We start from the raw sequence: 13,247 nt of genomic DNA, 5'->3' as shown, positions 1-13,247 counted from the left end.
AGGGGAGCCTGGGTGGCTCAGTCGCTGAAGCGTCTGCCTTCGGCTCAGATCATGATCCCAGGGTCCTGGGATCGAGCCCCGCGTCGGGCTCCCTGCTCGGCGGGGAGCCTGCTTCTCCCTCTCCCTCTGTATACCACTCCGCCTACTTGTGCTCTCTCACTCTCTGTCAAATAAATAAATAAAATCTTAAAAAAAAAAAAAAGTTGAAGGACATTCTTAAAAATTATCAAGGTCACAAAAGACAAAGACTGAGAAACCGGTCCAGATTACAGGAAACTAAAGAGATAGGACAATTAAATTCAACATGTGATTCTGAACTGGGTTCTGAGCCAAATGCCACATTCCTGATTGTGATCATTGTACTGTGGTTATGTAAGAGAATATCCTTGCCTTTTAGGAAATACTGAAGTATTCAGGGGGCAAAGGAGCATCATGTCTCTGAACTTTATAAATGTTGAGAGAGAATGTGATAGAACAAATGTGATAAAATGTTAATATGTGTGGAATCTGGGTAAAGAGCAGATGGGAATCCTTTGTATTTCTCTTGCAACTCTGTAAGTCTGAAATTAGTTAGAAAAAAAAAAAAGCTTACCAAAAAAAAGAAAAAAAAAAAAAGATGCCCAGAACACAACCAGATACTGTCCCCACCTCTTCCTGAAACCCTCGGCAGGCCAGCCAGCACGCGCTAGTGGTACTTTCCCATGTAAGGAGAGTGCTGATCTGCCCTCTTCCCTTCCCGCTGACTCTACTCCTCTGCTTACCTGACACTGTAGTTTTTCATAGGATCTATTATATGAAATCTGCAAAGCACTCTGCATGCAGCACATACCTAGAATGGCTTTTATGAGAGAGAGAGAGAGAGAGAGAGAGAGAAATACAAAAGAACATTCATTTTTAAATATGGGTAATTTATGCCCCTTAATAAGGCAAATTTTAAGCATCTGTCACCAACCACCATGGCTAACTGGCACTCTTTGCCAGGAATGAAGGCCTCACCACAAACCAAGTTTGGGAATTTCACCACTCATCCTTCCCAACGTGCAAATGTCTACCCAGGGGCCTTTGAAATAAAAACAAGCACCGTGAGTCCCTGAAGGGGGTGTGTGTCTGTGTGTCAGACACACAGAGAGGGCCTGGCCCTGAGCTATGCACCCCTGACTAGCTGCAGCTGAGGAGCTAAATGTGCTTATTAAAAAAGAGAGAGAGAGATGGGAAAGCACTGGCAAGGAACAGAACCCAAGAGCGAATTCTTCAGTCCCCAAATCCAGGGCCCAGGGATGAGCCCCTGATCATGAGAATCGTCCAAGTGCAGAGTGCCTACTCTGTGACCAGGAGCAGCTAAGCAATCCACATGCCTATGTCATTTAATTATCTTGGTAAGAGAACTCAGTAGGTCCTTTTGGTATATCTATTTTATAGGTAAGGAAACTGAGACAATGAGGAGCTAAGAAACTTGCTGAACATCACAGAGCAAATAGGTGAGAGCGCAGTGACGCAGAGCCCAGTCTCACAGGCTCGGGTGCTCCAACTGGAGCACGGAGACCACAGATTCCTGGAGCCACACACATCGCACTGCTCGCTCTTCTAAATACAAAGCCTGGTACGTTTCTTCTGTGTTGCTTGCTTTAAAAGCTACACCTTTCATGTGGGCCACGCACTACAGGGTTCTTCCCTTGCGTTCACCACAGCATGTGGCTGTCAACAAGGGACAATTCAGGGGCAGGACAACTGATCCGAGAGCTTATAAAAACAGGTTTTCTTATCCTGAGGTTGCAACTGCAGTGCATTTAACCAGGACTTAAGTCCCTAAAGCTTTTAATGTTTTGAAAAACCTCTTTGAGAGCCAAGAGGGCTTTGGGCCGCCTGCCAGCCTGGTGTGCCAGGCCTGCTAACAAGGAAGAGCTGGTTGGGGGAACAGTGAATCAGGCAGCAGGGAGGGAGGGAGAACAGGTAAATTCCCCACTCCGGTAATCCAACTCTGCCTCAAAGCTCAGTTAATTGATAAGAAAATAACAATTCACGACCCACGGTGTACATCCATGCTTTTACATACGTTATCTCTCTCAGTCCTCTAATGTTGAGGGTTTAAGCCAGTGTTTCCCCCCCCCCCCCCCACTTCAAGCGTCAACCCATGAGCCGAGTCACAAAATCAATTCAGTGGATTACCACCAGCATTTTAAAAATGACATTAACTAGAAAACCTCAGTATGTACCATAAATAGCAAGACTAAGTGTTCAGTAAAACATTTATATCTTTTGTATTTACGTACGTATATACTTGGCTATAATGTAAAATGCACAGTTGTATTTGCAGCAGTCGCAGTAAAAATACTTGAAAAACTGTCATAAACAATCTGCATGGGAGGTCGTGCTATCCCCACTTTAGAGACATGAAAACTGAGGCTCACAGAAGCGAAGGGACAGCCCTCAGGGGAAGCCTAAGACTTGCTTGACTTCTGAACGTGCAAGTTAACGTGAACATTTCCCACTGGTATCCCTCAAGCCCTCTTGGCTCCCATGAGCTCCACCCAAAACAAGACTGGAGAGACCAGCAAGTCTGCCTTCCCCTCTGGTGCAGCCATCAAGCGCGACCAACTGAAAAGAGCTGCAGCGACAACCTGATCCATCTTCCCCTGCTACCTGCTTGCCCACAGTTCCCCACACGCCTTCAGAGGAAAGGAGAGCAGTGCATGCTCCAGCCCTGTGCCACCTCACAGCGTCCCCAGGGTGCATGGGCCATGACACGGGCGAGACACTCAGCCCAGAGCCATGGCCTTGGCTGGCAAAACACTAGGCGCAGAAACTTATAAATCCGCCTGCTTTGTAGGCACAACAGCTCTAAGTATAGGTTTTTTAGAAATAGACTCCTGAGCCATATCCTTGAAGAACATCATCCCACAGATCCGGGGAGACTGGGAATCCAACTGTACACATATCCCCTTGAAGGGGATTTGGATCCACAGCCAGGCTGGGAAACCTCTGCCACCCACCCATCTTTGGGCTCCACGTCACTCCGCTCTCCTTCACAGCCAGAATTTTCCATCTCCGCTCAGCCCCCATCCATTCCTCAGCCCCCTCAGATCTTCCCCTATCACCACACCAAGAAGACGCTGAGCGAGGACTTGCAGTGACTTCCACGTGGATAACCCTACAGGCATGTCCTGTTCTCCTGTGCCTCATCTTTTTGAACCCCAGCGGGACACTCCTGGCCTCCCTCCTACCTCTCCAGCCACGCCTATCTTCTTTACAATCCTTTGTCCCCCCAGCCTTTAAATGTTGAAGTTCCTCAGGCCCCCATTGCTCCACCTTATCTTTCCTCTCTATACTCTCCATGGGGGTCTCACCCACCTCCAGAGGAGCACCCCTAAATTAACATGTCCAGCTCAGACCTCCCTCTTCGGCGCCATATCCTCACATCCTGCTTACTCAGTGCTTCTTAAACTGAGGTCACATAGACTTCTCAAATGCTAAAAACCTAAATCTCATACAAATAGATATTGAGCCTCTTTCAAAGTGTTATTGAGCTCTTAATAAGGGACCCACTAAAATAGTTACATCAAAAAAGGATATAAGGGGGTGCCTGGGTGGTTCAGTCAGTTAAGCGTCTGCCTTCCTTCCGCTCAGGTCATGATCCCAGGGTCCTGGGATCACATGGGGCTCGGCTCCCAGCTCAGCGGGGAGCCTGCTTCTCCCTCTCCCTCTGCCTCTCCCCCTGCCTGTGCTCTCTCTCTCAAATGAATAAATAAAATCTTAAAAAAAAAAAAAAAAGGATATAAGGGAAAAAAGACTTAAAAAATATGTCAAAAAAAGAAGTTATAAGAAACTAATATGCATATAGTTCATGGAGGGGGAAAAAGAATCCTGTTAGAAGACTGCTAAATTCGATATAAAACTGGTTAATGTCCTGCAAGGCAATCACCTCCGGGTCTCTCTTCTCTATCAAAGAGAAATCATTTGCATTGTATCTACCTGTAGAGTATGGGTCCTAAAGAATAATAAACAAAGGTATATTTCCTAGAGCACCAGGTGGCCCTTAGGTGGCCTTCTTACACAATGCTCTAGTATGACATTAAAAAGACACTGAATCAGCTTTTCTTTCCAAGTTTTGGGATAATTCTTCTTTACACTGAGGTCTGTGAACTTGGGTGGGGAAAAGTTATGTTTATTTTCACTAAGCTCTAAATGAAATTTAGCCTTACCTTTATTACAAATGTAGGTAACAAACTACAGAAGCACTAGCGAGTGTCTGTGACTTTGCCACCAGCAGAAATCATATGTATTTTTTTGCCCTTATCCCCCAGAAACCACATTTTTCTCATAACAAAAGGTGCAGATATCTTGAAACACTGTTTATGCTCATCACTAAATATTACAGAAAATACCAAACCTGCCATTATATTCATAAATGATGCATTTATGAATATAAGTATTATTTTTATCATATACTTGTTATATTTTGATAACTATTTCAGTATCATTGTTTTGCTTTGTAATCTTATGCAATGTTTTATACATTTAAAAACATTATTCTAAGAAAGGGTCTGTCCATAAGTCCTCAGAGAAGCCTTTCCTGACTAACCCTGCATTAAAGTTAGGGACCTGTGTTACACATTCTTTTATCACCTTATATTTCCTCTTTCCAGCACTTTACTACCTGAATTAATAAATTAGTGGCTCTCCCACTAGGCAATGGGAGGAAGGGATGGTGTCCATCTTATTTATCATTATGTCCCTACTGCCTCAGCATGGTATATCTGACTCGTAAGACTGTCAAGAAATATCTGTTTAAAAAAAAGAAAAAAGAAAGACCTGTGGGATGAATGAACATCTGTGACACGGTAGCATGCAGATGCTTGTCCACATTCCTTAGAGATACAGAGCATGTACCATACTCTGCCCAGGACCTAGCAAAGTCAGACCCCTTGACAAAAGCAAACTCACTTGTTCTTCACAAGCCTGCCCTACTTGGCCCCAACAACAGAACTTTCCAGCCAACCCCACTTCTAGGCTCAGAGACTAGATTTCCTCTATGTTTCAGCCCCAGCAGTGGGCCCTCAATCTAGATCTCCATTAATACCTTCTAAAGCAAGGATTAAAGCATGTGCTCATAAGTTAAAGGCATCTGCTCAAGCCAAAGGGTTGGAGGGGGGAGTGGACACTCTACCCCGACCCCAGAGAGCTACAATGAAGTCAGGCACAGGCTCGCCATCAGACCATCTGGGAACAGAGTGCGTGTTAAACTGGGGGCTCAGGATGACCCTGGAGAATAAAAGACACCAAAAGGGTATTCTAAACCTACAGTCCATCTGAGTGTATTTAACCCCCCACCACATGATTGCAAAGCTAATATTCAGAAGCAGTTTCACCAACATAAAATATGTGGAAATGCTTTGCAAACTCTAAAGCCCTCTACAAATGTGCCGAGTGTTGTGTAATTCTCGTCAGCAGATCAACTGGGTAGCCAGAGGCTCTATTCAGTGCTGCAGGATGCACCAGGCAGCCCAGCAATGGGTGGGCATCACTGCTCCTCCCTTCTCCCACTGGGACCTAAGATGCTAGGTACGGGGAGGGTGGGAGTCAAAGAAACCATGGAAGTCCTAGTAACGTAAGAGAACTTAGGCTCCCTACACCCCATGCATCACTCTCTGACCCGCCGTCACTTAGCCTCCAAAACCTGCCACCACCCCCAAATGAGACATGAGAGCCCCAGAGATCAAAACCACAAAGTTGGGGCAAACCCTCCAGGGAGACAGTGTGGAGTAACATTCTCAAGAGAGGATCCACTTTCAGAAGAAAGGGGAGAGAAACACAGAGCACCTAAATCTTCAGCCCCTTGGCAGCCCCCGCCCCCTCATCCAGAGGCTCTGCAGAGACCCACTGGGAGAGACAGAATCCAGAGCCCAGAGGAACTGTGATGGGGAGAGTCCCCGCAGTTCCCCCAACGCCCAGCCTGAAGCCTCTGCTCACACCCCCTCTAGCCCTCTACTGCCTTCCAACTGGCTTCCCCAGCACCTCTCCTTCAACTTGAGGTAATTGCCATGGCTCCCATTTACTGGGCCCTCCCGCAGGCCGGCACTGTGCTGCGTGCTTCCTGTATTATCTCGGATGCTTGCAAAGAGGCAAATGGGTATCAATAGCACCATTAACAAGCAAGAAAATGGAGGCAGGGCCCAAGGTCACACAGCTCCTGAGTGTCAGGCTGGCTAAAAACCCATATTCTATCCACAGCATCACACTTGACTTTATCTCCTAGATAACAGAGAAGAAAGTATTGTTCTGGGAAAATTAATTCAGTCTCTTCCACTCCAACCCAAGCCTACACCGTGGACTGACTGCTCTTGTTATTAAAAGAGCAGCTCTCATCATGTCTCTCCATTACCTACAGAAGCAAGTCCCCAAAGCTTTGCCAGTCATGTAAGGTTCTTTACAATCCACTTTTCCAATCTTATTCGCCGTCCCCAGACTCAAATCTTTCCTTCCACCCAGCCTGGCCCATAACTCCTCACTGCCCGTATTTCTGTCTCAGACAGTTTCCTTTCTCTGCCTGCAACACTGGTTCGTGGACTGGGGACGACTGTGTGCCAGGGCCCAGGCTAGGTGCTGGGGACACAATGGACAGAACAGGGAGGACACCCCTCCACTCCCAATCTCAGAGCTCAGAGTCAGCCCTCGTTGTGAGGCATGAGCTAGGCCCCTTCTCTGTGACTAGGTGCCCCTCGGCCCAAAACCCTAGCACTCAGTGTCTGCCACCAACTCATTCCTCCAACTCATGTGTCACCTCTGTTTTAAAACTTCCTCTGTAATGTGTTTATTTCTGTGGGAAAAGTGCACTCCAGGTTCCAAACAGCATTATAAATGGCAATTAGGTCCCCAGGCCAGCCCACAAAAGCCTATTAAATATATAATGGTGTAGAACCTAAATACGTGTACATTAAAAGCTCTGCGGGAGAGACCAGGAACAAACATCTCCTGCTTCCTGCACCCCCCACCCCCCACCGTCCCACCAGGTGCTGAGCGTCAAGGCACAGTCAAGGGCAGAGGCCAGAGCAGTGACTGGGGAAGAGGGAAGCAGGTGGAAGATGGGGGACTGGGACGGCAGAGATGGAGCAGGAAGAAACCTGATTTATAATTCAGGAGCCTGGCACCAATCCCAGCTCTGCCTTACAAACACAGTGGCCTTGAGACCCTTCCCTCTCAAAGCCTCACTTTTCTAAAATGAAAGAGCTGAGTTACATCATTAGTTCTCAACCAACTGAGCTGGGTCACTTCGCGTCCTCTCCAGCTCCGACAAGTCTCCATTCTGAGGACTGGAGGTAGACTACACCACAAGCAGCGAGGATGGTCTGGGGAAGGGGCAGCCGCAGAGAGAAGCTGAGCTGGGCAGCAGGAAGGGGCAGTCAGCTGCAGGGGCACGGGCAGGACAGCACAGCTTCCCCAGGCCTAGGGCAGAGACACGCAGCTGGGAGGGAGGGGCTAGAACCAACTTGTCCCAAGAGTTGACTGTTACTCTTTTCATCCCCGTATTTTTGTGGAAGGCTGAGAGGCCGGCCCCAAAGGAACATTTTTTCCTTTATTAACTTTTCTGATCAAAAACTAATACATACTCATACAGAAAACTTGGGGAAACAGGAAAAAAAAAGCACAAGCAAAGAAGTAAACAAACGGGGCGCCTGGGTGGCTCAGTCAGTTAAGCGTCTGCCTTCGGCTCAGGTCATGATCCCAGCGTCCTGGAATCAAGCCCAGCCTCGGGCTCCTTGCTCAGCAGGAAGCCTGCTTCTCCCTCTTCCACTCCCCTTGCTTGTGTTCCCCTCTCTCGCTGTGTTTCTCTGTCAAATAAATAAAAATCTTTAAAAAAAAATAAACATTTAAAAAAAAGAAGTAAATAAACATCCCCCACAGCTGTGCCTTCCTGAACAATCGCTGTTGACATCATCCAAAATTCCTCAACCACTTATGTAGCTATCTTCAGCCACCCTGGGATTCATGTTGTACCCTGCTTCTCCCCTAATTATCACACTCAAGCACTTTTCCACATCCCTAGACAGTCTTCATAAGCATCATAAAATATTTTGATAATCATGGCATTCTAGTAAATATAAACATTCTTTATAAACATCACTTTCCATGGCATGGACAGGACCAAAAGTCATTTAAACCATGCCGTTATTGTTGAGCATTTAAGCCATTTCCGAATTTTTGCTACTGTAAAAAATGTGGTAGGTATGTATCACTGTCCATGAATCTCTGTAGACCCCTTTATACTGCTTCATGTCCCTTGGGTCACAGCCTAGTGCTCTGCACATATCGGCTCTCAGTAAATATTGAGTGAACAAGGAAACCCAATACACTCCCAGGACCTGGGGAGCTCTTATAAGATGGACATAGAGTTTAAATTTACATAGGCCCACCCTGATATCCACCAGCCACTCGGCACTGAGACTGCACCAATGACACCTGCTGAGCTGAGCTAGGGCGTGGGGAAAGGACAATGTCAATTTCATGCTGCAGATTCCCAGCTCCAGTGCTCTCAGCAAACCTACCCACCCTTCTGTACCTCCAGGTGGAGGGCATCAGCAGACCTCAAAGGCCTTCCTGGCTCCCCCACACTCCCTCCAGACTGTACAACCCACTGCCTCAAGAAAGCCAGGGCTGACCTTCCTGCCAAATTAATGTGTGGCCCCCCTTCAATGGAGGCTCCCAGCCCTTCGGGTATTAGTGCTCACTGTCCTGTCTTTATTTGCTCACAGGACTGACTCCTCTGCCCAAACCAGGGCAGCACCATGGAGGGTAGGGACAATCTGTGCTTTGCTCTCCAGCCAAAATCCAATCCAGTGCCAAACAATGTGGTTGATAAATAAATATTTGCTGAATGAAACTTCTTCCCAGATTCCCAAGCCCTGTATTTTTACAGGAGGCAGGGAGGGGGAGAAGAAAAGAGGAAAGCAGGACCCCCTAAAACAAGCCAAGTGCAAAGACCTGATAAGGGCTCCCGCTGGAGCTGGCCCCCTCTGCCCAGTTCTGCAGTACCACCTGGCTTAGAGACCAGCCCAGGCCAGCTGGCTCCGGAAAACAGAATGCAAAACAGATCATCCACACACAGACGCAGGTGAAGGGACACTGTCCCACTCCAGACTAGTTCTCTCCCAGAGGGAGAAAGGTCAGAGCTAGGGGACAGGGAGCTTCCTTTCCCACCCACTTCCAGACAACCAGAAAAGACAGGGCCACTCCTCACTGGTGATCTGGAGGGTATCTGGAGATGGAAGGCAGGGTATCTGGAGATGGAAGTGTTTAAAGTAACTAAATCCACACTCCAGTTTTCCTCTCTATGTTGCCCAGCATCCTTGCCACACCCAAAAGAAAAAAACTGAAAAATCTGGGCTGGAGAGGGTGCTAGCAGCAGAAAGTTTTTCCCTGGAACTTCAGGCAAAAAAGAAAAAAAGGAACCAAGATTGTCCTAAAACAAGGGAGACCAGAAATTATGGAGACATGTGGAAACAGGCCACATTATCCCATCACACACCCACAGTAACACCACCGCCAAACCCGGAGAGCCCAGGGCACTGTGGCCACACACATTCTGGCCACTTCTAGGGATGCCCTGGAGCCACCCCCACCCCCAACCCCCGCCCTTCCAAGTGCAGCAAACTCCTCTCAGAGTCCACCACTCCCAGCACACTGGCCCACCCGTCTTTCACTCTTGTATGATGGTGCAATTCACAGAATTTCCTCCACCCGACCCCCCTGATGGCCTTGTGAGGGGGGTGCCTTTACCGTCCCCATTTCAAGGATGAGGAGACTAAGTCAGATATATTAAATGATACTCCGTGTCACAAACTAGAAAGTGGCTGAGGTAAGAGCCAACAGCAGTTGGGTGTAGGAGCAGACCTCCTCCGCGGACCCCACCCAGCCCGCCCAGGGTGCCTGCAGGCGGGGGCCCAGGCGGTGACCGGCAGTTGCCCGGCTGCTCAGGGTGGAAACCAAGAACAAGGTGGCCTTAAAGCAAGGTTTCCGGCAGTGCAGGTATAAAGCACCCCCATGCCACCCCGCACTCACACAGGTGCAGGGCCCAGAGTCTGGGCGCGGCGCACCCCCCAATCCGCGGTTGTCCCGCCCTAGGCGGCGGCTGCCCCCTGACTTGTACCCCCGCAAAGTTGTGCCCGCGGCGTAAGCATGCAGCGCGGCTCCCTTCAACTCCTGCGCGCTGGAGCGCTCCGCCAGGAGGGCACAGGGGCCGCCCCGCTGCCTCCCCCACAGCCACCGGGTCCCCGCCTGCCCCGCACGCCCCCACCCCGGGACTTGGAGGCTTCTCCCCGCACGTCCCGCGAGGGCCGGGAGAACGGAGCGCGGACCCCAACGCGGGGAGCACATGCCGCCCCCGCCCGGACCCCAGCTCCGCAGCCTCACCGAGATCGCCAGAAGCAGCAGCCATGCCCGCGCGACCCGCGCCATCCCTGCCGCCGCTGCTTACGGCGGGCTCCGCTCTGCACTCAGGCTCCCGCGCCCGCAGCTCCGTCAGGTCCAACAAGCCACGGCCACTTCCCAGCCTCTCCCCGCCTCCGAGTTCCTGGTGCCACGTCTGCCAAAGCATGCGCACCAGGCTGGGAGAGGCGGCCGGGAAGAGGTGCTTGCTGGGAGTCGTAGTTTGCTGCAAGGCTGGGCTGGGGGCCTCTAGCGTGGACTTGGCCCTAAGGGCACAGAGGCGCATGAGTGGAGCCCGAAATGGCAAGGTCAGCCAGTAAGGGAAGGCAATTGATTTGCAGGGCTAAGGCTGTGCCTGAAGTTTCAGAAACAAGACCTCATTCAACTCACAAAAGTCAGTTTCATTTTCCCCACTTTGATGATGAAGAGGCAGCCCAGAGAATTCAAGTAATTTGACCCAAATCACAACGGTTTGCAAAAGGGAGAATCCAGCGCTCCTTGTGGAGGGTAGGAAAAGCTCACCCCTAACCTGTCTTGTTCATTCAGAAATACTTTATTGAGCTACTGGAAAGGAGTTTGGCAGTTCCTCCAAAAGTTAAACATGGATTACCATATGACCTAAAAATTCCACTTTGAAGCATATACGTAAAAGAATTGGAAATAGGTATTCAAACAAATGTTTGTACACAAATGTTCCTAGCACCATTATTCACAATAGCCAAGAGTTTTCCAACTCAAGTGGTTAGCAAAACATGGTACATCCATACAGTGGTATATTACTCAGGCGTAAAAAGCAAGTACTGATATGGGCTATAATGTGGATGAACCTAGAATATATTATTTATTGCAATATTATGCTAAGAAAGAAGCCAGACACAAAAGATTGCATATTGTATGATTACATTTATCTGAAATATCCAGAAATAGGTAAATCCATAGGGACAGAAAGCAGATTAGAGATTGCCTAGGGCTGGTGGGGAGGAGGGTTTGTGAAGTGAATGCTCACTGGGTACAGGATCTCCTTTGAGGGTGATAAAAATATTTTGGAAAGAGGTAATGGTTGGACAAGATTGCGAATGTACTAAACGCCACTGAATTGTCCATTTAAAAATGGTTACTTTTATGTTATGTGAATTTTACCTCAATAAAAAATTCAAAAAAACCCCCACAAAACTCTATTGGGACGTCTGGATGGCTCAGTCGGTTAAGCATCTGCCTTTGACTCAGGTCATCATCCCAGGGTCCTGGGATCAGTCCTGCATTGGGCTCCTTGCTCAGCAGGGAGTCTGCTTCTCCCTCTGCCTGCCTCTTCCCCTGTTTGGGCTCTTTCTCTCTCTGTCAAATAAATAAATAAATAAATAAAATCTTTAAAAAAAAACCTCTATTGAACTCATTCCATGTGCTAAAACATTCTTGCATGCAGTTATTCATTCAAAAATGTTCATTGAACATCTACTACATCCTGAGGTTCAAGATATACCGTAGTGAGATGGACGAGGAAGTGCACAGACTGGGCTTAGTAGGTTATAGGTGAAAGATCTTTGCTTACTGTCTAGAGGTTCAAAGCACAAAACCTAGAAGTCATCCTTGACTCACCATCATTTCTTAACAGGCCTATCCAATCCATCACCATGTCCCGTCATTTCTACCTCCACAGTCTATCTCTTCTGCCACCTTCTGAGTCTAAGTCACTAACATGTCTCACCTAAGCAAGGGTAAAATCTCCTGATGCATTTCCTGCCTCTTCCTTCTCATACCTCCTATAATGCATTTGTTAATGTTAGTTGGAGCTTGCCTGTCACTTGCCTGAAACTTTCCAGTGGCTTCCCATTGCCCTTAGAATGAAATTCAAACTCCTCCTCATGACGTGTAAGCCCTGCATTGTCTGGGCCCAGGCCTCTAGACCTCATCTCCTGCCTCTCCCCTACCCCTGTGCACTTGGCTCCAGTTACACAGACCATCATTTTCCTGCCCATCTCCCACCCCTGGGAGCTGTTCCTGCTTCCAGGCCGATACTCTTCCTATATCCCTCTGCTCAACATTTTCCCTGGCCCTTGGTCTGCTAGGCTCCTTCAAATCCTTCATGGCTCTCCCCTCAGAGAGGCCCTTGAAGCCACCCATCTCCAGGAGATTTTTCCCTCCCCACTCCTAAGCCCTTTATTCTCTAGCTCAGGTTCTGTTCATCCCTTGCCCAGCACTTACCACCATCTGCAAGTACTCACTTAGTTGCATTGTCTATTGCTGCAACTGAAATGTAAGTTTCACATCTCTTTTGTTTGCCACCTACCTTCAGAGCCTAGCACAGGGCCTGAGCCTCTGGTGTTTCTCCGAGTTCTTGATGAGTGACTGAATGATTAAATGAGGTGATATGTTGGGGACTTTCAAAAAATTCTGAAGCAGGTTGGGAACAGGGCTTCCTCTGCATGCTCTGCTCTGCAACCTCAAGCTCATGATCTACATATGGGAAAGTGGGCCTTTCAGCTCTGTGGGTCTCTGTTTCTCATCTATACAATGAAGGGGCTGGTGAGGATGTTAGAACAACCGTACTCTCATACATTGCTAATAGGAGTGAAAACTGGCTCAACTACTTTGGGCAACAGTACAAGATATGTACCAAAATGTTCATAGCAGTTATATTCATAGTAGCTATTGTGGGTTGTGTCCCCCAAAGTTCATATATTGAAATCTTAACCCCCAGTACCTTGGAATGTGACTATTTGGAGAAAAGGCCTTTAAAGAAGTAATTAAGGTTAAATAGATCCATTGGGTGGGCCCTTATCCAGTATGACTGGTGTCCTTATAAAAAAGGGACAGTAGAACATACACAC

General features: G+C 48.1%; 1 protein-coding gene across 1 annotated transcript in view; it reads right to left on the bottom strand.

Moving 5' to 3' along the window:
• Positions 1-10,561, bottom strand: part of PDIA5 (protein disulfide isomerase family A member 5) — an 89,570-nt gene extending 79,009 nt beyond the window's left edge. The window contains exon 1 of the mRNA XM_021692449.2: positions 10,405-10,561. Within this exon, the coding sequence (XP_021548124.1) occupies positions 10,405-10,449 (45 nt within the window). The 5' untranslated portion in view covers positions 10,450-10,561. The remainder of the gene's footprint in view (positions 1-10,404) is intronic.
• Between the last annotated feature and the right edge of the window lie 2,686 nt (positions 10,562-13,247).

This window comes from Neomonachus schauinslandi, chromosome 1 (genome assembly GCF_002201575.2).
Source record: "Neomonachus schauinslandi chromosome 1, ASM220157v2, whole genome shotgun sequence".
NCBI lineage: Eukaryota > Metazoa > Chordata > Mammalia > Carnivora > Phocidae > Neomonachus > Neomonachus schauinslandi.
This window is presented reverse-complemented; position numbering and strand designations above follow the sequence as displayed.